The 26,997-nt window shown below is 42.9% G+C and overlaps 1 protein-coding gene and 1 long non-coding RNA gene across 3 annotated transcripts in view; one reads left to right on the top strand and one right to left on the bottom strand.

Moving 5' to 3' along the window:
• GLS (glutaminase) overlaps positions 1-24,669 on the top strand; it is a 93,423-nt gene extending 68,754 nt beyond the window's left edge. For both annotated transcript variants that reach the window (XM_002712344.5, XM_051848348.2), the window contains 4 exons: positions 17,500-17,561; positions 19,237-19,313; positions 19,411-19,474; positions 21,968-24,669. In XM_002712344.5, coding sequence (XP_002712390.1) covers positions 17,500-17,561; positions 19,237-19,313; positions 19,411-19,474; positions 21,968-22,124 — 360 coding nt within the window. In that variant the 3' untranslated portion in view covers positions 22,125-24,669. The remainder of the gene's footprint in view (positions 1-17,499; positions 17,562-19,236; positions 19,314-19,410; positions 19,475-21,967) is intronic.
• On the bottom strand, positions 10,890-12,154 carry LOC138848956 (uncharacterized). Its single transcript, XR_011387188.1, has 2 exons — positions 12,006-12,154; positions 10,890-11,208 (listed from the first exon to the last, which is right to left on the bottom strand). It is a non-coding gene; the product is annotated as an uncharacterized lncRNA (long non-coding RNA).
• Positions 24,670-26,997: the final 2,328 nt, after the last annotated feature.

The raw sequence follows: 26,997 nt of genomic DNA, 5'->3' as shown, positions 1-26,997 counted from the left end.
TTTCCAATTGTTCATGTTGCTGGTATGTTCACTTCCAAATCATTTAAAGTTAATTGACACCACTCTAATTTAATTTTCTTTAAGAACAAACAAAAAACAGAAAAAGAAACACATGAAGGTCCAAATTTCTCTTTAGTATAATGTGGCTTATTCTTTATCATTTTATATAGAACCTTGAGTACATGCTAATTGGATCCAGGTGTATGCACAAAATTTATAACTTGAAGAAATGATCTAAGCAGTACTGTTTGAGATGATTATTAGAATGGAGATGAGTAATGCTACATTTTCTATACAATGAAGTTTCCATTGTGATTCTGATGGGATTATAAGATTTGATTTTGTTGAAGTTGTGTGGTGACCAATACTATTAACCCTCTATCAATAAAATACTCCTGCTTTAATGTCTCTCTTTACCTGGAGGAGAAACTTCAAGGGATGATCCTAAGAAGGAGAGGGAGTAGATCTTAATTTTTTATTTACCTATTTGTGACCTGTTTCGACTGAAACATGCAATTGCGCCAGAACTTAGAGAATGTATGGCCTTTTTCCTTTTTAGCCTGTAGGAGAGTGAAGGTGAAAGTAAACTAGTTTGCTGTATTTTTATCTAATTAATAAAAATATGAGGAACTTTCATATTTACTCAATCTCTGTTGTGCAGTTTTATTTTTATCTACTATATGTTTGACACAGAATCAACAGACGTGTATCTTGTTTGGAATCCCTTACATATTGGACTCTGTCTCGTAATTGTCTCTACTCGTGTATTAGTACAATTATTTTGTACTTCAGGGGTATTATGTATATTATATAATGTATAATGTGTAGCTGAGGATAGAGAGCTGCTGTTTTGTTTGCCTTATTGAGTTCTGTATTGCTTGCTTTTTGAAAAGTCTTACTTGTCGTTTTGAGGTACAGGATTTTTTTTTTTGTTAAGAATTTAGGGTTTTCTGCAAAAGTTCTTAGTAGATTGAAGCTTTTAGTTTACCTTTTTACTTTTTGTAACTTAAATAGCATGGATTAGTGCTGAGTCGGTAGCCCAGTAAGAAGTGTCATAGGCATGGACTTCTGTGTTTTAAAATTTGTGTAAATCTTGTTTTGTTTTGTTTTTTTCATTTTACCTGTTTTGATATATTTTCCAAATGTAGTATTTACCAGTTACATGACTAAAAAATTTTTTCTCTAATGTCTGAGTAAAATTGACTTCAGGAAGGAGTACTATATATATCAAGAAGGGGTGCTGAGTTAATCAGGATGCTTGTCGTTCAGACTTATGACAAGAAGCTTACCAGTAGTTATTCCGTAAGCGACCACAAGTTTGAAATGACCATACCTACCTGGCAGCTATTTAAAATGGCAGAGTTTCCTATTCATGTCCACTATGTCCAGGACTTTGGAAGTCCTGGTTTCCTTTATCAGTGCCTTATCACAGGGATTGTGTGCACTGTGCAAACTAGAGCTAAGTATACAAACATATGGGTCTAAACCCAGCTAACCTGGGTTTACTCAGGCAATTCATTTTGCAAACACTGAATATCTCATTGTTTCCTGTAGATTTCCCTTGTCTTTCTAAGAACTAACCAGGCCCTGCTTAGCTTCCAAGAGCAGATGAGATCTAGCATCTTCAGGGTATTACGGCTGTAGACTCCTAATATTAACAATTTTAGTCTGCTGTAGCACAAAGGAATGCATGATATACCATCAGTGTGAAGTATGTTTTGAGAATTCTTTAATCCTAATAAAAAGTATAAAGTAGGTACTATTCTTAGCCCTATAGATCCAATAGGTCATTTGATTTCCCTAAGGTCATAGAGCTTTTAGGCATGTAGAGCCAGATTTGCACACCAGCAATTTTGATTAGAGTCCATCTTCCTGACCACAGACCATATAGTTTCCCATTGCAAAATATAATGAGCAATTTGTGTCACCTTGTTAATAAAATTGGTATATCCCATGAAAATTCAAGGTAACAATTTTAAAATGCCGCAGTAAAACAACAATGCAGGGAAACTTCATATTAAACAGTTGTCTGTGATAAGTATTTACTACAACCTAGAATGTGTAACATACAATGTATAACCTATAATGAGTGTCTACATCCCATATCGTTAGTGTCCTGTGATTTCAATATGTGCAGGTATATATTTCCTCTTAGAAAACAAATCTGTCTCCAGAGATCCCTTTAATGGAAATTGTGATTGAAATCACTGGAGGATTTTCAGCTGACTTGTTCTGACACGATCAGATTTATGTTCTGAGCTATTCACATAGGTGGAAAAAAGAACTCCAGTATTACTTGATGATCGTGGAAGGTAAAAAGTCAACCCTAAATCCTAGCATTAACATTGCTTTGTTTTAGTTTGGATGTAAGTGCTTTTCATTACTTGAAAAATTTCCTTGTGGATTCTCACAGCATTAGAGATAAATGAGTATTTTAACATCAGAAGCTGATGTTGTAACTTGGACAACTTACTTTAAAAATGTATCTTAAAATCCTTGTTTACTCCATCTGAATTTCAGCTAAACTTTATTACAGTATTTATCAACCCAGACTCTTAGACCTTTTCAGAGAGCTCAGAGTAGAATGCTCATATGCCATATTTATATACGACAGTGCTCAGTTATGACCTGGAACTTTCTTATCCAAGAATGCCTGTTTTGTTCACCTCAGTCATTGTTTTTTAGAATCTAATTTTTTGGGAAACCAACAAAATTTGGTGATGACTTTGACATTTTCTCTGTTCACCTAAAACATTTCACATTAATCTTTGTAAATATGTTTGCTGTGAAGAAACCAATTCTGTTATTAAAAAATGCCCAAAAAATGATTGTACCTATTCTAGCACCTTTACTATGGCAAGTTGGCAGTTTTATTGTAAGTGTACTCATTATACACTTAAATTGTTTTTGTATTGCTTTTATAATAAATGAAGTAAGGTAGACAGTGCTCAAGTAGCTTATTCCTCTTATGAGATTGCTTTCCCACTTGTATGACTGTCAGGAAGTAGCTAAAGGCTAGGACTTGTCTGATTTCCTTGTTTCCAGGTATCCATTTCAATATTCCTAATCGTTTTACTTAGTTACCATTTTTTCTTCCATTGTATGCTTATGAATATGTGTGTATGTATATATTAAATATGTGTATATATATTTAAGTGTGTATACATATATGTGTGTATATTGTATGACATATAGTAGCATTTATGGGGTACAGTGCAACATTTCAATACATGGTATACAATAAATATCCCCTCAGACATTAGTCATTTCTTTGTCAAAATCCTCTCTACTGGCTGTTTTGAAAAACTCAACTATTGTCAAGCTTGGGTATCCTGCATTAGAAGTTATTCCTTCTCTTCAGCTGCAGCCCTGAACCCATTGATTAGCCTCTCTCTATCCTTTACCCATACAGTTCTCGGGCTTTAGTAACCACTGTTTTCTACTACTTTGAGATAAACTTTTTAGGTTCCACATGCAAGTGGAAACATGTCTTTTTGTGGCTGACTTGTTTCACTTAATGTAACATTCTCTAATTCCATCCATATTGCTGCAAATGACAGCATTTCAATCTTTTCGCCTTAAAATATTCCACTGTGAATATGTAACAGGCTTTCTATATCCATTCATCCATTGATGACACCTAGGAAGACTCCCTGTGTTGGCTATTGTGAATTGTGCTGCAAAATACAGATGTCTCTGCCATACTGATTTCAGTTCCTATGGATATATATGCAGTAGTGGGATTGCTGTATCATTATGGTCATCCTAGTGTTTGGAGATACCTCCTAGTGGCTGTAATAGTTTGCATTCCCACCAATTTTTTGTCAATCCTGTATAGCAGGGATTTTGTTTCTCTCCTGCTTTCTGTTCATTTCTGGTACCATGTATAACTCCCCCAACAATGTCCAAAATTAGATCCTCTATATAAATGAAACATGGCCTTAAAAATTATGTGATTTCTTTTTCTTGAATTCCTTTTTCAACCAAGCAAGAAAAAAAGGAGGTTATTACCCTTCTCTTGACATTTCACTAGTTTTTGTTTAAACAACACAGAACAAATAATTCAAGATATTCAGCCAATTTAATGTAACGAAATAGTTCAGATCTATACTATATAAATTAATCTTGGTGTTATGTGCATTATTCATTCAGTGATTAGATCTTCATTCACTTACTGCCTATTGTGTGCCAGGAACTACAAGGTGCCTAGGAGATGAAATGATAAATACAGTCCAGCTCATGGTGTTTGCAGTCTAGAAGGCGATGCAGACACTGATTAAATAATCACTAAAATGATTGGGATAAGTGATTTGTGAATACTGGTACACATAGATCTAGTTCATTTTAACTATTAAAAAGGAAGTGAGTTGCAATATGATATATGTCATATGATGGCATTTTTGTACATCTGTAGCAGACTATAAGTCACAACTATATAATGTAGTTTAAAAAGTAAGAACATTATCACCAGTCTTCAGATAAAGCTTACCTCTGGGGAGGAGAATAGCTAGAAGAACAGTTAGCTATATTTTTAGTTTATTTCTCTTGAAAATATTTAAGCAAATAAAACAAATGATAGAAAAGTAAAGAATGCTGGGAAAGGGTATGACAGGAAGACCTTATGTTGGTGGTCAGTTGTGAATGGTTTTCCTTGACAGAGTCGGGAAGAATGGAGGAGGACTGGTTGGATGGTTTGGCTTGAAGGTTTCTGAATAGGAAGGAAGTTAGCATATTTGAGGTGAAAGAAAGCAAATGTGATGATGCAAGATGAGTAAGGTGAGCGGGATGCAGTTTGGTCCTAGGTGAGTCTTAGAGATAAGAGACCATATTAAGAGTTGGGACTTTTTAAAAAGTGCAGCATGAAATCTGAAAGAAGGGAAATGGCATGATACGACTCATATATTGCTTTGTGGAGAGTGGATGAGAAAGACAGGATGTTGAGATTCTGTGGCTTGGACTAGAAATGAGAAAGATGTGTAAGAGATGGGATTGGCAGCATTTGGTGATTGAGGATGGGTGAAAAAAATGAGTTGCTAGGTCTGCTACCAGATTTTTATTTTTATTTATTTATTTGAAAGGTAGAATTACAGATCGGAAGAGACAGAAAGGTCTTCCATTCTCTGGTTCACTCCCCAAAGGGCCACAAAGGCTGGAGCTGGGCTATCAGGAGCCAGGAGTTTCTTCCGGGTCTCCCACGTGGGTGCAGGGGCCCAAGCACTTGGGCTATCTTCCACTGCTTTCCCAGGCTATAGCTGAGAGCTGGATAAGAGGAGCAACTGGGACACAAACTGGCACCCATATGGTATGCCCGTGCCACAGGTGGAGGCTTAGCCTACTACGCCACAGCGCTGACCCCAACTACCACATGCTTAGTATGAGCTGCAGGGCCAGAGCTGCCACATCTAAGATGGAGAATACTGGAGAAGCAGACATGGGGAGTATATGGGAAGATTATTTTATTTTGGTTAGTGTAGCAGCTAAGGTTCTGTTTGATTACAGATAGCAGGAGATTGGATAAAAGTACACATAGGAAATTATTTTTTTCTAATATAACAAAGCAAATGAGTAGAAATCCAGGACAAGTGCCATCAGGAAGGTATACTTCAGCTTCACTAATTTTAGTGCCTTGGGCTTAGACGTCGTGGCCGTCACCTTACAGTCAGAGCAGCTCTTCCGCTGTATGTGAGGAGGTAAGAGAAGCAGTAAACAGAATGATACCTAGGCAAGAAAAAGCTTTCCCAGAAACTCGTCTACTCAGGCTCACTGGTCAGACTAGCTGCAAGGGAAGGGTTTTTGTTGGGTGCCTGGCTGTCCCTAACACATAGAGATCCTGGAGTTGGGAAGGGAGAGTGGGTAACAGGCAATCAGCAGTGTGCAAAAGCTAATTTATGTTTAAAATGTCTGTTTAGTGGCTGGCATTGTGGTGTAGCAGATAAAATGTCTGTTTATGAGGTCTCCAAGCAAGCTGTGGTGTTGAGAAAGCAGTAGGAGAGGCCAAACCTCGCAGAGTAGGGAAAGCTGGAGATGGAATTCTGAGTGGCCAGCATGGAGAGAGGATCTGAAGCTGCCGTGGTGTGTGTGATTTCTCAAGGAGGCAGTGTCAAGGGAGAAGGCAGGGCACCAAAGGTGGAGACCTAAGGAACTCGCTCACTCGCTCGCTCTCTTTTTTTAAGATTTATTTGAAAGGCAGAGTTAGAGAAAGAGGTCTTCCGTCTGCTAGTTTACTCAGATGGTTGCAACGGCCAGAGCTGTGCCAATCTGGAGCCAGGAGCCAGGAGCTTCTTCCTCTTCTTTCTGGTCTCCCATATGGGTGCAGGGCCCAAGGACTTGGGCCATCCTCTACTGCTTTTTCAGGCCACAGCAGAGAGCTGGATGGGAAGTGGGGCAGCCGGGATTTGAACTGGTGCCCACATGGGATGCCAGCACTACAGACTGGTGGCTTTACCTGCTAGGCCACAGCACCGGCTCCCAGGAACTCTCATTTTAAAAGTGGGATACAGTAGAAGGGATTTCCGCTAGGGAAAGTAGTCATACAGAACAAACCTCAGTATTCTGTAGTGTCAGAAATTCAAGGAGTTCGGAGCATTGAATTGTGCTAAAGCATACAGAAGTGAGATGGGGGCTTCCCACTTTAATGTTGTCCTAAATTTTTTTTATTTTGTGTTAAAATATGTTTATTTGGAAAAATAATGGTAATAATGCATGGTAGGGTGATTTTTGTTTGTACTTAGAAAATAAAACAGAGGCAGCTTGTGTTGGTAACCTTACCTCCCCCCCCAACCCACCCCCGGTAAAAATTTTTATTGGTTTGAGATCTAAAGGTCAGGGAACTATTAGATTAAAGTGTGTTTAGAAAAGAATGAGGGCTTGAAGTAGATAAGACGAGAGAGGCGGCAGCCAAGTGAGGACCCTGGAACAAGAGGACTCTCAGCCCAAGTGGAGATTGGCTTTGGTGGGAGGGAGAGCCTCTCTTGCAGTAAAACAGGACTCAGAGGGCAGGTAGGTAGGAGTGCAGACATAGTGCGGGGAGGTGGAGGGAGTGTGTTGGCTTCCGTTACCCTGAAGATTATAGAAGTGGCACTTTCTGCCGAGAATGAGTTGTGGAGTTGAGGGGATACTGAGGTTTCAGGGCATAGATAAGAAATGCTCATTCTTGTGAAGCGGGAGAGAGTACCAAGGGCAAGGTGGCGGTATCCTCCGCACACTTTAGAGAATGATAATCTTGGGTTTACAATGATGGCAGTAGGAAGGCAGAAGGAAGACAGCAGGTGCAGAAGATCAGGAGGTTGGGCATTCACCAGACAGCATGGATTTTAACCACAGGCTTGGGAAATCTACTTCAGAACCTCCCTTCATAGAAGACATGCTTTTGGAGGAAAAAGTAGAATTTGATTCTATTTAAAGAGCTTTCAGTAATATAGATTACACTAAGTGAGTTCTGTGTATAATTGTGCCATATGCAATATCCTTGACTCAAGAATAAAATATTACTCAAGAATAAAATATTATTATAAATAATTTAAAATCAGTAATATTATAAGAAAAGTTGATGCTAAGAAGTCTCATGATGAGACCCTGAGAATGGAGCTGGATTGTAAAACTTGAGATATGTATACACACACACATGTACATATATAAAACTACATTATTTGTTTTTTAAAAGTTTATTTGAAAAGCAGAGAAGTAGATTTTTCTATTTGCTGGTTCACTCCCCAAATGTCTACAAAAGCTGTAGCTGGCCAGCACACAAGAACTCAATACAAGTCTCCCATTTGGGTTGCAGAGACCCAAGTACTTGAGTCATTCCCTGCCTCCCAGGGTGTGCAGTTAGCAGGAAGCTGGAATCAGAAGCAGAGGCAAGACTCAAACCCAGGCTCTATATGGGATAAGGGCATGCCAAGCCATGTCTGAGCACTGTCCCAAATTCCACCCTGCTCCTTTATTTTTGAAGGTTTAAAAAATACCCTTTTCTCTAGCAGCTGCCTGTATTTTATGTTGGAGGAGATTGCTATCATAATCTGACTGGTAATCAGAGTAGTTAGTAATAAAGTGGTTGGAAAAGCACATGACGCCAGAGAAACTATTCATGTCTACAGACCTTGCTTTCTTAAGTAGTAGAACTCACAGCATACTAAAAGAAGTGAATCCATTAACTCCAAATTGAAACCATAATTCTGTGTATGTCATGGCCAAAACTTTGCTTTGTTTCTCAGCAAAAAAGAACCTCATATCTATCTTTTCAAAAAATATTCATTTACTTGATAGAGTTACAGAGAGGGCAAGGTAGAGGGAGAGATAGAAGTCTTCTATCCACTGGTTCACTCCCCCAGTGGCCACAACAGCTAGGGCTGGGCCAGGCAGGAGCCAGGAGCTTGTTTCGGGTCTCCCAAGTGGAAGCAAAGGCCCAAGGGCTTGTGCCATCTTCCACTGCTTTCCCAGGTCCAGGAAAAGGGAGCTGGATTGCAAGTGGAGCAGCCAGAACTTGAACTGGCGCCCTTATGGGATGCAGGCACTGCAGGCGGTGTCTTTACCAGCTATGCCACAGCGCTTGCCCAGAACCCCATCTCTTCAAGGACTTTATTTGTATTTATTTATAAATTATTCAAGACATTGTCTTTGGAAGAATTTTTCAATTCCAATGGCCCTGATTTTTTCTTTGAAGTAATAATATATGCATATTAGTTTTTGGCAACTGATCTCTTCCTATTTTTGTTTGTTGTTTGACTTTTGGGTTTTATGAACTTGTTTTGTAGTTAACAATTTTTAAGCAAACATAACACTATCATTTCTTACCCTTTATCTGAACATACTAATGTGATGTTGCCTAATCTTCATGAAGTTTGACAGCTATTTGATTATATGAGAGAGGAACACCAGGAAGGTAGTGAATGAGAAACGTTTTAAAAAATTATTGGGGGCTGGCGCCGCAGCTCAATAGGCTAATCCTCCACCTGCGGCGCCGGCACACCAGGTTCTAGTCCCTGTCGGGACCCCGGGTTCTGTCCCGGTTGCCCCTCTTCCAGTCCAGCTCTCTGCTGTAGCCCAGGAGTGCAGTGGAGGATGGCCCAAGTGCTTGGGCCCTGCACCCCATGGGAGACCAGGAGGAAGCACCTGGCTCCTGCCTTTGGATCAGTGCAGTGCGCCAGCCGTGGCGGCCATTGGAGGGTGAACCAACGGCAAAAGGAAGACCTTTCTCTCCGTCTCTCTCTCTCTCACTGTCCACTCTGCCTGTCAAAAAAAAAAAAAGTTATTGGGGAGACACATGGGGAGCTGCCATCCACTGGTTCACTTCCCAAATGTCCCCCGTGGGTGGGACTGGGCCAGGCCGAAGCTGGGAGCTAGGCACTCAGTCCAGGTCTTCAGTGTGGACTGCAGGACCCCCGCCGCCTGAGCTATCACCCGCTGCCTCCGAGGGTGTGCAGAGGAGGCTGGGATAGAGAGGGAGCCTGGGCTCCGGCGCAGGCTCTCTGATTCGGGATGCAGGCATCCTAACTGCTAGGCCAAAGCCTGCCTGAGGAGCTCTGGCAGTTGTTAGCAATACAGACACTCAGGTCAGCCACGTGGAAGCTGCAGCTGTGTCTCCGGAGGAGTGGCCGCCCGTGCCTTTGCACATCTCTGTTTTTCTTCCACTTGATGCTTACATCTTCATCAGCAGCACTGTTCTGGAAAACCACACAAAGACACGCTGTTAGCTGTTTTTGTTATCTAAAAGGATCTAAAAGGAAGGCTGCGTATGAGCCCATTGGCATCTTTGTAGACCATTGATTGGCATTGACTGGAATAATATGAGCCCCTGAGATAAGAAGTTATTTATTTGCTGCCAATGCTGTAGCATCATGTTTGTTTTTATTCACATGAGCCAAAGCTCATTTTCTATTTCTGAGAGATTTAAATGCAAAGAAAAAAGAAAATAACTTCACCATTTTTGCAGTTGTGTTTGTAGTACTGATATGTCAAATCGAATTATCCTGTTCTCTTATTTTCTTTTCATTTAAAATCCAAAGCACCTTTGTTTAACACCTCAATATAAAGTTAGTATCTCTGATTTCCCTATAAACTGTTTCTTTGTTGGTAATTCCTGAGTTCCTGTCACAACATGTTTTTGTGTCGGTTATCGTAGTGTTGAGTAGGTCTTGTGTTTGGATAGGAAGTATCTTGGCCCAGCAGATGGGTCCTAGTTGTGGGCGCTGATGCTGGTGTCTGGCAGGCGGGCTGGAGCTCGCCATTTGCCAGTCAGCAGGTGTGATTGAGCTTGCTGAAGTTAGGTTAGCCTTCTAGCCTTCGCTCCCTTTCCTGAGTAGTAACGGGAATGCTGCTACCTAAAGCACTTAGCGCTTCCTGTGAACTGTTGTCTTGTAAATGATCTGATTTCTTGTCTTCATGGGTTGTCAGGTTTCTGTGCTATGATTATGACTTCTAAGTTTACAAATGAGTACAATGATTTCATATTACTCAGTGTGAAGCTTTGAAAATGCTGTATGCTTAAGTGAATGTATTTGATAAGTAGAATGCAGTGTTTGGGGTGCTATTTTGAGGTTGTATTTTTAAAGTGAAATTTCTATAAAAAGTAAAATTTTTTATTTCTTATATATGGAAATTACCTTGTGATAACCTACATTTGTGTAAAATGTTGGAAGTATGGTTATGAAATTGCTGAATTCTCTTCCCATAAAGGCTTTTTTCTAATCCTCTGGTCATGTCAGTTTGGATTAGTATGGTCTATCTATAGTACATTAATAACTGTCTGCATAAATCATTGGAAAGCTTAAGAACGTGTGGTCTCACACTCATCTTAGACTGCCTAATCATGAAAGCACTGTAATTCTGGTTTACATATCTTTACCAGTATTACATAAGCTCATCAGTTAAGGACAGAGAAAATACCTTCAATCACAAACACATACACAGGTTTATTTTTCTTGTCAGCAAGGTGGTTAATTTATGTACATATGCTGGCAACTTGAAATTTTTCTTTAGCTGCACTAAAATAGGATCGTATGTTTTAACCTGACCTTAAAGACACATTTATAAAAAGCAGATTAAAAGCTTATTTTCATTTAAAGGTTCCAAACAGCCAAGTCAGAATGAAGTTTTAAAACAAAATTGGATCTTGAGTCCTGATGGTTTATTTAACAGGTGGAGAGAGTATCCATTCCACGGCAACAGATACCGTAGTGAGCTGGAAACGAGAGAGCTGCTTGTCTCAGCCTAGAGGTGGCAGAAACAGAAAGATGGTTTTTCAGTTATGGCCTTTTTGGTTTTTTTTTTTTTTTTCATGAAAGCCATTCCAAAATAACTGAATTAGTCTTTGTATGAAGACAGAAACTAAAGGTGGCAAACAAGGGAAGCCTTAGTTTTGCAGTTGGTAAAGGAGTTGGAAATAAAATCTTTGCAGTGCAGTGCAAAGCCAACCAACCAGTCAGTCTTTCCTGCCGCTCCGCCTCCCTGCTGTGTTCCTCCCCTTGTAGTTCCCTGGCTTCCCTTCCTTCCAATATTTAGCAAGAGACCTTTGTGATAAGAGCCACAGAGCTATTTAATCTTTGGTTTTCTTCTACCCCTTGATAACACCCTGAGATGAATTAAGGATCTGCATTACCATGGGATGGTACAGGATTGGGAACCCAGATCCCTGAGTTCTGACCTAGCCACATCACTAATTCATATGTGACTTTAAGCTAAGGTTCTTAACCTTAATCTCAGTAATGGTACTAAATAAAATATATCTACTGATATATTTTATAACCAACCTGTCAGGAATTTTAAAATTTAACTGTTTAAAGTGTCATATTTAAGGTTATCCACAATATAAATAAAAAGTAATGTGATTATGTAATTCTAACAATAGCTTCTTATTTGTAAGTACAGAATTATCAGGGCATTTAGGAAGAAACAAAAGTCACATCACAGTTGCACTTTTTAAAAAGCTCACAATGAGTAGGAGAATGATAGAACTGAGGAACTTAAGAATGTCGTGTTTTATTTTGTAAAACTGATAGAATCCCTACCTGCTTCTAGATGTTTTGGAAAAAGTCTGCCAGTGTGAAGTGAACTGTCCCACTGTTGTGACTTTGTACAAATAAACTAAGATAAGGTTGTCTGGTTCTGGCAGGTTCTGACGGAGAGATTTGATAAGGAAAATGTAGTACTGGAAAATCTGCAGGACAAAGGGAAACTGTTAACATTTAATTTATAAATTTTTAATGGCTACTTGCCCAGGTGAAGTTTCTGTCCTCTAGAGAGAACACCAAAGCCGGTAATTTATAGAGGCTGCTGTTGCTGCTGTGTACAGGCTGTGTGTTTGTATTGAGGAGTGATTCATTCTGAGTCATCAAAACAGGTTCCATGCCTGTGGCAGTTACTGTTAAGCAAGTCTTGTCTGGCTCTTCACTTTGACAGGTATTTTACCATGAAGGTAACTCAAGTATCCGGTGGGGACTTAGGAGAATGAGCCTTGGGTACGAGTTAGCTCAACATGTCCTTTGCCAGAGTTGTCTTGGAGGCAGATGAGCTGTCTCCCAGGGTGTGCCTCTCTTTCCCTCTGCCCTGGTAGGCACTGCAGAGGGCGTGTCAGCTGAGTTGAGAACACACACTTGTGGAGCAGACCAGGAAGCAGACTTGTCCCTAAGTGCAACAACATTCCATTTGTTGTCTCAACATCCTTAAACCAGTTTCATTTTCTTTCTGGGCTCATTTCCTGATGTTTGCAGGTGTTAAAAATATAAGTGGCGGTTTGCTGAAATGAAGAGGCACTTGTGGTTTTACTTTTAAATGATCCTGGGCATTTGCTGCCTCCTCCTGCCTTTTTTTTTTTTTTTTTTAATCTTGGAGAGAATGACCCTCATTTGGGCACCAAATAAAATACCTATCTTCTGGTTTGGTCTAGCCCTGCACCTCCCTTTCTGTTTTCAGGGGAAGAACACCAAAATTCCATGTTCTCTAACAGTTTTTGTTAAGGCAAGCTAATGTCCGCCCCCCCCCCCCCCCCAGCCCACAATCAGTCACAAAGCCTTTGTTTTCCGATTTAATCTTTTTTATATTTATCTCTGAGCTGAAACATCCTTGTGAATGACTCCAAATAAACTTCTTATATTATAAAATAAGCCTTTCTCGAGCCTTATTAATAAGAAATTTCATTTTAGAACCCTTGAAGTAATCATTAATTTGAGTGGATTAAGTGATGCACACAAACTATATACAGTCTCTTCAAACCTGCTTGGTCCAAGTTCAGATTTTTTTTTTTTTTTTAAGAAAAGAAACAGTTCTTATATTTAGTTACCCAAACAGATGAGAATTTGTTGCTTAGAAAGACTAGTATATTTTTAAAGAATAAGTGTGGATAGTTAATACATTAGTGGTGTGTATATTAGAATCTGAATTTCCCTTCAGTGATGGAGGGGATAAGATACACAAGTAAATATTCCACGTGTCATGTGTGATGATGCCACAGCGAGGCAGGTGGAGGAGGAGGGGGGTACGGACAGCACCTCAGTGAGAAGTGGGTAGAGACAGAATGCACTAGGGAGTAGGAGGCACTGGTTCAGAAGGAGCGGCAGGTACACTCGGGGGCTTATTGGAGAGCTACCTGACTGGTGACTCTGTCCCTGGCACATGCTGTCGCAGAGTGCCACGTGGGTGCTGACAGCAAGCTCCCTGGTGACCTGAGGAAGTAAGGCAGCAAGGAAGAGACTTCCCAGCCAGCCCTTGGGAGAAAAAGGAAGGGTTTGGTTGAGGCCCTGATACTCTCAAAGGGAGACAAGGCCATGGACAGCAGTCAGGAGGACTGCTTTCCCACCGGGGCTGAGAGAAAGGCCAGGTGCAAGCGAAGTCATTTCTTTATGTTTGGGTTGAATTCATATACAACCTTATGATAATTATCCTGAATATCTACAGGACATGGAAACACTTTTTGAAACACAATTTATCCTGACATAAGATGATCTAAATTTGATCAGGAATGATTTGGGGATTTCCTGAGACTCCCCTGCTTAGAAACCTTTAGCCATCAAAGCAACGTTTTGAGATGATCATCAGGAGTGAGTGCACAGGTTTTGGAGGGGAGAAGAAGGACTGGAAACAGAGGCACCAGTTAGAAGGACCGACTAAAACTGGTCAAAATACTTGAAGATATAAAATTTAAAGGAGGTAGAGAGACAGACACACACACACACACACAAACATACACAATGCATGCAGGTCAGGTAATCATTTCCCTGAATGAAAAAAACCAGGTAGGGGATAAGGAGTGATGAAAAGGAGGATGTTTTAGTTTTCTCAAGGTAACATTTGAGTACAGGCCTGAATGAAGGGAGGGAGCCTGCGCTGTGCCTGGGGAAAACGCATCCCTACCTGAGCGAGCTGCTGCCCACCGGCGAGAAGGCTGGCTGCAGCGGCACGGGGAGAAGTGGAAGGGAGAGAGATGCTGTGTACCAGGGAGCATCTTGTAAGGACCCGAAGGCCTGACTCCAGCTATGATCAAAGTCACAGGGCAGTGCCTGCGTGTTCTGAAAAGGTCAGCAGAGTGGAGGGAGAGGCACAGGAGGCTGTGGCAGTCTCCCATGTCAGAGGCTGATGGCTCACTTGAGGCTCTGGCAGTGGTGATGGAGGTGGTGAGAAGTCAGATCCCACGCCTTTGGGAAGTAGAGCAGATTTGATGATAAACTAGATGTAGATCGTGAGAGAAAGGATGGAATGAAGAATGCTTCCAGGGCCTGCCTGTGGATTTGTGTGAATTAGAAAAGCCAGTTCTTCCTCTGGCGGAAGCACATCTCAGCGCCTTTGGGTGAAGAAGGCTCCCTTCTCAGATGCACCTGGGTGCTAGGACACTGGTGGGAAGAGCATGGGCTGTGTGCCCTTACTTGGCCCTGTGGCCAAGCATCCTTATAGAGAACTCAACCTGTATAAACAAATGCAGCAGCCCTAGGTGACTCCTAAGTTTTTGTCCTGAGCAGCTGGGTGAACTGTGGTGTCATCCCCAAATGGGAGGGGCCAGAAGAGGAACTGACTGTGGGTGGGAGAAGGCAGAGCAAATCAAGTTTGACTCTGGACGTGATAAGACTGAGATGCCTTTTAGACATCTCAAGGCAATGCCAAATCAGCAGGTGGATGGGAACTTCCACAGCTAAGACGAGGGGCTGTAGGTGGAGGCTGCTGATTTTGAGTTGGAAATGACAGCATGAAAATCAAGTGGAACTGCAGGGTCAGGGCTTGGGAACAGTGATTTAAAGATCTAAGTAGAAGTCGTTCTACCCAGAGGAATGCACGGGGGACATTATTGGGGAACAGGAACGATGGAGACTGCCTTTGGAGCATTATTAGTGGGAAGTGGGCAATGAATCTGCAAAGCAGCTAACAGGAGAGCGATCATGGTGGCACAGCATCATGGAAGGCAAGTTGTGGGCGAGTGGCGGGGGGTGGGGATGGGGTGAGAGGGAAGCAGCTCCAGAGGGCTGCAGGAGGTTTTGAGAACACTGCTTCGATCTAACAGTGTGAAGGTGATTGGCAAGGCATAAGAGACTTTCAGAAAATAGTCATTGAAAAGAGGGCACCCGTTGCGGCTTTTCAAAGTAGCATGAAGTGTCTGTATGAAGGCAGACATAAAGAAGACAGTAAAGGAGGGAGAAGTTGTAGATGCTAAAAAACAAAGGGGTAAGAGGGGGCAAGATTAGAAGCAGGCATTCTCCATATGAGTTGGGGAGAGAGAGATGAGACTTTTTTATCTCTTCAGTACAGTTGTAGTCAGGATCACCTATCTGTGTTAGAGATCACCACTAGTATTAAAGGCCTGAAGAAGATACAAAGGGAGCCAGTAAGAGAAAAAAAAAAAAAAAAGTTGTGAAGCAGTAATCGGAGACCAGTCGGAAATAGGGAGAATTGTCTGCAGTAGCCAGTCAGTAGCCTGTGATTTCTGTGGCCCAGAAGCACAGAGGGACTTGACCCCACTGAAAGAGAAAGCAGTTAAGGCACCTGCCGGGGTGGGTCATAAACCAGAAGAGTGCATATCGAAGTCACGAGCTTAAAAAAAGAAGTGTATTTCCTTTCCCTAAAACGTACCCATTTGAGGCTTAGGAGTAGGACAACTAGAAGTGGGAGGCTTATGTTTTTAGAACATTCTGGGGAAAGCTCTTTGTCGCACCCCTTTGAAAAAACTGTGCTGGGCTGTAGGGTTAGAGAGGACGGAGTGCATGGTACAGGCTGCGCAGGAGTCGGAAAGGGCAGCTGGTGGATTGGAGGTGGAGAGGAAGGTCTTTGGACGCGATTGAGAGCAGCACCACTGGTAAGCAGTAAGTTGTGGGGTGTGCTCAGCCAGGAAGACTAGGTTCCGGCACTGCAGAGCTTGGTGGAGCCCTTCCTGTGCTCATGAATATCCAAGAAGGGGGATTTGTTTGACGAACATATCTGACCGCAGGCAGGGCCTATAATCTAATGTAGCATCTCGCAGAGGAGTTTTCTGCACGGCACACTTTGAAAATGTTGCATTCAGTACATCCAGCAATGGTCCCTTCCAGCTGGTTTTCAGAGTTTACAGGTTGTGGGAGAGGGAAGCCAGAGAGGGAAGGGAGAAGATCCAGTTTAAGATTTGGAAGTGTAGCTCCAGAGCTTTGTGGGATGCTGGGTCACTTTTCCATCCTTCCAATTAAACTGCTTTCTACCGCTGAGTCCAGGATCCGCCGAGTCATCAACATAAATGGTGAAGTTGCAAAGCGTGGGACAAAACTGGGAGTTTATGAAGTACTTTCAAACACTGACAGTTGCATGAAGTCTTAGGAAAGCAGACCAAAATTCACTGGACTCTAGGATAAGTGGCCTTTTCTTTTTGACTGGAGTAACAAGACAGTGGACGCATGGCACTCAGTGGTGCCTTTGAAGTCTTGGAACACTTGATGGTGACTTAACATTTTGGGAGTTGACCCACCTTTTAAGGAGAGATGGTGTTACAAGTTCTTAAGACTGCCACAGTTTGTACCTAGCCTGGGCACTGAATGGAAGACTTTCCAGAGAAGTACAGCCCTAGTCTCAGGTTTAAGATGATGACTAATAGATTTGCAAAGATGCCAGTGGCTTGGCAAGGACAGTGATTGTTGGCAGGGCTGAGGCATTTGTGAGTGTAAGGCACGATTCTGTTTTAATAAAATCATGTGTGAGTTCTGTCACTGCTGACTTGTGTTGAGACGCGGCCCAGAGGGAAGGGTTCTAAACAACTTCTGGTTGCCCCAGTGGTGCGAATTTCGCAGGTTGCAAGCTTCCATTCTTTTGTGACAACTGATATTTCATTCCCTCCCTCCTGTACCTTTCTTTTATTGAATTCTCCCTTACAATTCTCTGTGAAAAGAATACCACCACCCGTGTGGTCTCTTGGTTGAAGAAGCGTACATGAGCTGACCTTCTGTGTGTGATCTAGCTGAAGTGCTCAGAGCACATGAGAACCGCTGGTGACGGCTGTACATACAGGCTCCGTGTTTGTTTTCCCCTGTGGATATCTGAACTTTCTTTTCTTCACAGGTAAAGTCAGTGATCAACCTTTTGTTTGCTGCCTATACTGGAGATGTGTCTGCACTTCGAAGGTATGTGAACAGGGCGGATTAGCATGTGGGTTACAGCTGGGTTTGATGTTGCTGCTGGGTGAGCACTTCCGTTTCCCGCTAATAAAAATGACCAAAATAACATTTGTAATAAATCTCCAAGTCCAGAGCCTTAGCTTGCTCTCCTGTCCTGTCCTTTTCAACCTCCCGCTAAAGCCCACGATGCTTTTTTCCCAAGTGGTAACTGTCTGACCAGTCTGGTTAGTGATCAGTGGTTTAGTGTGATTGGACAGTGCCTTGTTGCTCTCCATCTACCTGCTTGTTTGCCTCCATCTTTGGTAGGGAAGAGAAGTAAATAGGAGTGTCGCTCCCCCTCTTTGCGGAGGAACGACACAGGACCCTGCGTTGTTCTTTTGCCTGCTCGGCCCTCCCCGGGTTTGCTGCTGGTTCTTCCCGGGTTGGCTACCGTCCCTTCCACCTCCGTGGAGGGGCGGTTCCCCCTGCCACTTTCCCCACTTCCGCGGGGGAGCGGCACACCGCCGGCCGGCTCTCTCGGGGGCTGCTCAGCTGTTCCTTCAGATAGATGTTCCTGGTGCATGTTGTCTCTCTCCTCCTTTATAGTCCTCTTCCACCAATCCCAACTCTGCTACCCACACGCCAAGTACGCTGCTCTCCTCCAATCAGGAGCAGGTCCTGCAGCTTGTCAAGTTGGTGAGAGGCAGCTGTGCAGAAGCTGTTTACTCCTCTCCCAGCGCCATATTGTGGGAGAGCAGATGCATAGAATAAGTCTTAATTCCAGTAACTTAGTCTAGTCCGAGTTGCTCCCCACATAGGAGTGTTCAATGTCCTCTGGATCACCAGGATCGGAAAGGCTGTATACCACAGTAAGGTGTACCACAGTAAGCTGTATACCAGTCTAAGGTCTCTTGTACAGTAAGGCTGCAGCTGGCTTATTTTTCAGAGAGCAAGCAAGAGTGTGCATGTGTGCCGCCTTTTCCATCTGCTGCTTCACCCCCCACATGCCTGCAGCAGTTGAGCTGGGTCGGCCAAAGCTGGGAGCTAGGAACTTAACTGTCTCCCACAAGGGTGGCAGGTTCCCAAGTACCCGAATCTCATTTTCTGCCCCTCAGGGTGCACATGAGCCGGAAGCTGGCGTTGAAAGCAGAGCTGGGACTAACCCTAGCACCCTAATTTTGGATGTGGGCACCTCGAGTGGGATCTTAACCATTGCACAAACGCCTGCCCTATAGCTGATCAAACTTTCAAGTGAAAAAATGTCTATGGTTAATTTCTACCCTTCATAAAAAGCCTGAATCTTACGTGTAAACCATAGCCTATCAAATGTTAAAGAATGGGAGTCCTAGTGAACACACAGAAGTATACTACAGGTATTAATTTCTTGCCCTTCTGAGACATAAATTTTGGCATAGTTGTACCATTATTCTTGAGTTTTGAATAATAATATGAATGAAGTGTAGTTCGGTGAAAGATGGCTAACATTTCATCTTTCCCCCCAAAGTGCTTGGGTAAGGACAAGTCGGGAAATGGTATTTACCCAGGACACCTGTGTAGTGGTTGAACAGTTCTCTCATTACCACTAATGAGCCTGGTGAAGAATGACATCTGAGAGACTCTTAGCTTTAACCTATGGGGTAAATGTTGCAAGTGTGAATTAAATGTTATGTACTGATGAATAGCCATGCTTACAAATTTTCAGATTTGCTTTGTCAGCCATGGACATGGAACAGCGGGACTACGATTCTAGAACAGCACTCCACGTAGCTGCTGCAGAGGGTAATATGTGAACCACACATCCTATTTCTTTTTTTCAGGTTTAATTTCTACTCAATACTAAAATCTGCCCTTTTCTTCGGGGTGGGATGGGATATAGGTCACGTTGAAGTTGTTAAATTTTTGCTGGAAGCTTGCAAAGTAAACCCTTTCCCCAAGGACAGGTAAGAACTCACATTATCTTCTTAAATCATTGGCCAGTCAGTATGTCATTCTACAGAGCTGTGATATTGTTATGGTGTACTTAAATACTCTAAGACATTCGTGAACCTGTTATGAAGTCAACAAGCAAAACCTTGTTCTGCTGCATAGATTCTGTCTCCCATATCCTATTTCTTAGTAAGAATGTTATCTTATTTGGAAATTTTCAAGTTGGTTTGACTGGCCTTCATATTTTGTAAAAGAAAAGGGTTCTTTGTGTTTGAAAAAGTAAAATGGGAATTTTGTCCACACAGGGCTCTTAGGTACACAAGGTAGACGAGGTAAATATTTAGAAGAGCATATACAAAATATGTAAGGGAACTGCTGTTAGAGAATGCTAAAATGAATATATTGGAATTTGTTCAAATTCCTGTATTTGAGTAGAATGTTTGTAAAGGCTTTGTGGAAGCGGAATTGTAATCGGTGCTTTGGGAAAGACAGGAGATTGGAAGGCACAAAAGGAGAAATTTGATCTCAGGGTGGGGGTGGGTGTGAAGGAGTGTTGTCTGTTCCTTTCCCTCCTGGTGATACTGATACTGGCTCACCCTGTGACAAATGAGGTCTTCAGGGGGCCAAGGCACGGGGCAGACTGTAGCTGAAGTGTAGAGGTGTACAACGAACTCTGTACTCACGTATTTGGACAGTGTAAACTGGAGTGGACGAGTCACTGAATGAAATTAGAGCTTAGAAGAAAGGAAAAAAGTTTGCGTTTGCTTTTGGTATCTGAGACCTGGGAGCTGTACGAAGTTTGGAGCAAGTTGGTTCCTCTCTCTGAGTACTAAATAGCTTGAACTATTTTTGAATCAGGGCTTTCGTCTTTTGGTTCAGCAGGAAAGTTACGTGTCTGAGAGTTGCTGGCAATTTTTTAAGTGGTAACTTCTTGGTTATGTAGCTCTTTCTGTAGCTGTTTTAAAACTCTGTGATTAAAGTGGCTTTTTATTGCAGTATTCTAAAAAACCTCATGTCAGAGTCACAGTCCGGCCTCTTAGCCCCAAATGTAATGCCCAGCCCAGCTCTTTCTACAGCAAGAAACTGCAGAGCCCCTCCCACTGCCCTGCCCCAACCCTGTTTATAATCCCAGCTAAACACTGCGGGACACATGCTGGAAATGTTTACTGTGCTTTGTGTATCTGATTTTTTTTTTTTTTTTGGCCATAAATTAGCCTGTAGGCATGTGGAAGTAGATGCAGCTGACAGGCAGAGTTGCTTAAGGAACTAATTTGGTAACTAGATAGTCAACTATTCCAACACGGAAACTAAAGACCTAAGGTAATTTTTTGGAGGAGTATTTCATAGAATCTTAGTCACCTAGAAGTATAACATAGTAGCGCACATTTAGTGTATTCTTCTTCAAGTTGGCATTTTCATTATTTCATGGAAGACTTTTGAAAGAAGTAACTTGCACTCAGCATTCAATTTTTCCCCAAAGACAGATGATCACATGCTGTGGAGAAACTGTGGATTCCTTCAGCCCCCATGTCCCCAAACTAATGAATGCCCAAAAGGCCACTTAATTAGCTGGGGTGTTTTTGGAGTAACACATAGATATGTGTAACGTGTTACTTACCTGATTTGAAAAATTAAGAACAGGTTACCAAACTGTATCCAAAAATGCTAAAGATGCCTTTTTAAAACTGATTCGTTCCATTCGATGACCCCCTTAAAAGGGCAGAAGGTTCAGGAGATGCTAAGCAGGAAAGGGAGGGAGAGCAGCAGGGAGGCAGAGAGAGTGGGTGTGAGGCAGAGCTGCACGTACAGGGCGGGAGGGGAGGGGAGGGACGTGGGGAGAAGACCGGCCTCACGGGATCCGTCATCTGCTGGGCTCTGAGTTTTACAGGGATGGCTGCTGTTGCTAAGGGCTTTGCTGACTAATCGCTGCTGGCACTTCTTCAGTTCAAGTCTTCATCTCCAGCGCTCTACACAGCACGGCCCCAGCAGCACACTTAGGACGGGAAAGCACAGGAGTTCTCCCCCTGGCCACACAGTGGTCGCAGGAGCCCACTGTTCCCCGTCCTTACCAGAGAAAGCAAAGGGTCCCTTGTGGAGCCAATCCTGCTTCTCAGATGCCCTGTGGTTTCGAGTTGACAGAACACAAATTGTGTGTCTAAGGCTAGGCTGCTGGATATTATCCACCTGCATTTCCGTTGCTGCTCTGGGCTCTTCATGAAGTTACATTTGGGAACGCTAGGCGTCTCCCGGATGTGCCAGGACCAGGCCTTCCCTGGCACTGGGCCACACTAGCAAGCTCCTTTCCTTCTCCTCTCACGTCCCAGCGTGTCTCCAAGCCGCTTGTTGAATCAGATTCCTTCCCGCATTTGGACTATTACTTTTTACTTGTAGTAACTGCTAAGGTGGCTACATTCGAATGGACATTTGAACTGCTTTGAAGACCTAGAAATGGTGGAAAATTGTTTTCGTACAGAGATTTACCTAACGACTCTGTCCGTGCTGTTTAGGTGGAACAACACTCCCATGGACGAAGCGCTGCACTTTGGACACCACGATGTGTTTAAAATCCTCCAGGAATACCAAGTCCAGTACACACCTCAAGGAGATTCCGACAATGGAAAGGAAAACCAAACCGTCCATAAGAACCTCGATGGCTTGTTATAATGGTCTTACATCCCAAGATTGAAATCACTTACCTATTTAATTGTGGAAAATAATTATGAAGAACGTGTGTATTTCTATCTGGTAGTGATGCATATTTTACAACCTTTGTCATTTCAGTGTTATTGGAGTTTTCTTCATTGTGCGCACAGGACAAATCTGATCTCTTTGGGAAAAAATAGAAATAAAACAATCTCCCTCCATAATGTGAGCAATATTTACCTCGTGCATTGTAAAATTTGATGTAAAAGAAATAGTTACCAATGCTAGCTTAACTTTGTGGTCTTCATGATTTGTGTGTTTTGTGAATTTTCGACTCATGGTGAAGATGTGCTGAAATGCATCTAGAAAGTAAGCTCTGTTGTACAGTCTGTCCAAACGGTCAAGGCTGTTTTTAGAAGCAAACTGTGTGATTTTCAAGACTTTAGATTTTGTTCGAGTGTTTGAACAACTAAGATGCACTTAGGGTTGTATGTTTAAAATGTCTCCCATCACCCAAGCTTCACGGTGTGACTCTTTAAAAATTTTAATAGTTAACAACTGTTAGTAGGATAGACTGAATCTGTTTAGACATTATCAGGGAATCTGTATAAGATATGTTTGGTGACCAAAACCTATGTGTGAATGTAGCAGTGATTATACTTTTGAAAAAACATTTCCTTTTTCTATATCCCCTTAGTCCAGCCTCTCTTCTCAGACATTAGTATCTGCCTCTTCCCTTTGGCTGGGAGAGTGAGTGCTGGCACACTATGCAGTTTTCATGTTTTCCACGGTGAGTCAGAACATGCCTCATATTTCTGGCATCAGAGCTAGAATGTTGCCATTTGTCTACAGAGGATGAACCAGAGACAAGATTACTAAGTATAAATTAGTCCAATTCATCAGTTTAGAAAATGAAGGGATGTGCTACTGTCACTCCTTCATGTATTCTTCAGTGTCTAGGAAAAAGACACATTTAGAAATGCTCTAAGCTACCAAAGCTATTCTGATGGTGTGAGAACTGCTAAAGTAACACCAGTTTTTAAAGCTGTCCTTCAAACTCTGCATTGAGATACTGGTCCTCTTGGGGGGGACCGCTGGGTCACTCCAGATTTCTTCTGATTCTCTGTGCTACCTTTTTTGGTGGCCTCTCTATCCAGTTTAAAAAGAAAGGCCACTTTGAATTGAGACCCATCATTTCTTGGTCTCGGGGAGGGAACTCACAATTGATTTGGAAGGTAGGTAAAAGGGGCTTCAAGATGGAATGAGCAGAATTTTCCAGGAGTTGCACATACATTTTGTCCTATCTCACTTCAAAGGATGGAGGGTATGTGAGGGAGGGTTTCTGATACTAAGCACACGTGCGTGCGCATGCACACGCGCTCACACCCACACATGGACTTCTGTGACGCTGTGTCCAGTGAATGCGCAGGACGGACTTCAGGAATGCGAGTCATTCCTGGATGGAATGACAGGGCAGTTTTTCTTTCCTCTTTCCCCTCTCAGCACACACTGCTGCTTCCAAGCTTTATTTTGCCTGTTGGCACCTCCCTCGCGCAGCCTCTGGGGGTTTGGTTTTGGCTGTCAGTCAGCCACTGCTCCCCAGGACCTGGACAGCACTCCCTTTGAGGAAGCCATGGCTGCTGTTCCATAGCTACCCCAGGCCCGCTCGCTCTGGCTTCTGTCGAGGATGGGGCTGGGCAACCGGCCCGGCTGCCGCACTCCTGCCCCTTAGGTCTGAGGTCTACCAAGCTGCCCAGACAGGCGGTGTCTGCAAGACGCTGCCCAGGAGAGCATCACCCCCAAAGATGCTGTGGGAGGAGGGACACACTTTAACTGCCATGAGCTGAGCTAGCTTTGCTGCACTGTGTGATAACATGCAACACAAGGACAGCTCAGGTATGTGGCTTGAAGACTTTTCTCCAATAAACAGAGCTTCTATTACTTGGGAAGAGAGGGAGAGTTTGCATCTTTTCTCAGCTCCAGGCTGTTTTGTCAAATCTCTGTGGTTTAGTTAACTGTGCCCTGAGTTGCGCCTGATGTTATGACTATGCACTGGCTCCTGCTCTGCTGTTTGCTCTGGCCGGTAATAATGAGTACACGTGGTTTAAAAGCTTGTTGACTGTGCTGCAAACTTGCTACTATCAGTAAACTCCAAAGATCTTTTGGTTCTGGCTTTAGGGTCACATCTGCTTTTCTGTATCACAAGAGCACTATTTGGTCATGTTCATATTTAAAGATTCATGTACACTGTTTTTCTCGCTGGTCTCATCTTCGGTAATGGCTGAACCCTGCTGCAGCCACACAGCCCGTTAGCTGCATCGCTGCATTCGCTAGGGACCACTCGATGCTGTTTTCTGCCTGGCAGGGACTGAATGACCTGATGTTGGATTTAGATTCTTCCTGGGGAGTACACAGCTATGAATGTATTTGCTTCCGATATCTCCCAAAGTGAATCTAATCTTAAAATCCATAAGTTGTAAGTATTCTGAAACTGGGAAACATTTATTTTAAATGAAATCAGGTAGTGTTGCTTTTTACAGCGTAATAAATACATGTATAAACAAAACTGTGTGAAAAATGAATTTTCTTAAAACAACCAAGGTCTTCTCCTCAGCCCGGGGCTGGCCACCCTGACTTGTTCAGTTGGTTCAGATCCACTGGGAATGCCCAGGGTGAGCCAGGCACTGCGTAGGGTGTCAGGATCAGCAGGAGAGGCCCTAAGGGGCTCACCCTTGAGGGTGGGGGTGGGCAGGCATGTTTCTGGCGCTCTAGAAGCTAACATTGTCCTTTCACAGTTACGAAAGGCTCAGTAAGTAAGTATTGATGAACATTAAAACACAGCCTTCCAGGACAGGGAAGTTTGTCTTCACAAAGCCTTGACATCTATTGGGAGAGATGAACACAGCCCTGCCATCCTAGGCTCTAAGCTGGACCAACCAGCAACCCTCAGCTCCCAGTATAATTCATTCCATGTAGGAATGGCATTAGTTCCAACCCAGGAACCCCGCCCCGGTCAGAGCACTCCTTCCTTCCAGGGTTAGCGTCAGCGTTTGGTGTCGAGCCACAGGAGAAGGTTGAACACCATGGCTGTCACATTTTCATCTACTGAAGTGCTTTGTCTGAAACTAAGTTCTCTGCTACAGGAGTCACAGTGTCCTGTCACCTGCATTACTCATATTTTAGAGCTGGGAGGGACATCAGCAGTTTGTTAACGTAACCTATTCAAAAACACATCAAGTCCACGCCCACGAGTGGGCTAGGATACTTAACTCTTAGTCTCATGCTGCTTCCCCACACATCTTACAACACTGATTCTGCCCACAGTGGATAGAAAGTGGGTATTAGCTTATTCATATTAACTCACTCGTATTAGTAAGGGCCTTTCTCCCACTGAGCTTTAAGGAGACACACAATGTCACATGTTACCTCCTGCAGCTATGGATACGTGTATCCACAGAGAGAAGTTAGTGCAAGGGCAACAAATGTGTGGAGAATCCAAAGAATGAAAAGTTACACTTGTTGTTGATACAAGATCATTTCGCTGTTGTGGGACTTTTTCTTCTAAGGTAATCTGCCCACTTTTGCTGCTGCTCCTCACAGGTGAAAGGAGCGAATCCGAAGCTGCAGGCCAGACGGCTTAGGGAGGCAGCCTTTGGATGTGTTAAGGTGGCACTTGCAGAAGAGGTTTTGGGGAATTGAAGTGCGGACGGGATGTGTGTTTCTAGGTTGTAGAAGGTACATGTGTTTGGGGGTGGGAAAGACTGGAAGACTAAGCAGAGACGGAGGGTTTTATTTCTGTTCTGGATTCTGAACCTAACTCCTGGCCTCTGTCCGCCCAGCCTTCCTTCACTGGAATCTTGACAAGCTGTCGGAACAGCAAAGGATGATCAAGATTGTTTCATTCATGTATAAGAAATGGAGAGGGGCTGCCAGTAGATGCCAGCAGGCACTGAAGTGTTAGGTTGACATTATGAAATGTTACAGAAGAACTTGCACAGTCTGAGGAACGCTTTGTAGCTTTCTGTCTTCTAGGTAACTTGATGCTCTTTGTATGCCCAGCTAAACTTTAATAAATAAGTTTACAACTACTTAAATATGTTTTTTTTTTTCACAACAAATCAAGTATGGTGTTAATTTCTCAGCAAGTCTTGCAAACACAAAAACCTGAAGTTGGTTCACCGAAACTTGGAAGCTGAATATTACTGAGTCAGTATCCTTTAAAAGCTGCAAACTCAGAAGACCCTAAAAACAGGTTATCCTTCCTAAAACTGGCTCAAGTGTCGTTTGTTTGCTTCAACACTTACATTATTGGTAGCTCTTGACTACATGTGTGACAAAATCTTTCATGTTAATGAGTTCAGTGACTGTATTTAAAATACGGCCTTGTATCCCAGAGCACCTTAAGTTCCAGCAGAGCAGGCCTCTTTGTTCTTGTTTGCCAGTGTTTCCCAAACCTCTAGGACAGAGCCTGGCTCATGGCAGGGGCACCAACATACACCTAACAAATTAAGAAATGAATGAATCTTAACCTAAAGAATCCATGAATCCACTCAAGTAAATACCCCTTACTTGGGGAACAGCACCGCAGTCCAAAAGGCAGATGGACCAGTTCTCAGACTGCTTTCTGGTGTGTCCTTTCCCGGGGATAGTCGGGTGGGACAGGGGACCGCTTTGTTCATCAGGACTTGCCCTCATGTTCTGTGGCTCTCAGGCAATCAATAGGTTTTACTCATTTAATGCTGTCTCAGAAAACTGTCCTTAGGAATGAGACGTTTGTTCCAAGTGGTATGTGTTTAAACTCTGTGCTTATCTGACACACTTCAAGCCTACCAACACCACCCAGAAATATACTCAAACAGGCAAAAGCATCCCTTGGCCACGGTCTACTCGGTGA

This window comes from Oryctolagus cuniculus, chromosome 3 (genome assembly GCF_964237555.1).
Source record: "Oryctolagus cuniculus chromosome 3, mOryCun1.1, whole genome shotgun sequence".
Taxonomy (NCBI): Eukaryota; Metazoa; Chordata; class Mammalia; order Lagomorpha; family Leporidae; genus Oryctolagus; species Oryctolagus cuniculus.
This window is presented reverse-complemented; position numbering and strand designations above follow the sequence as displayed.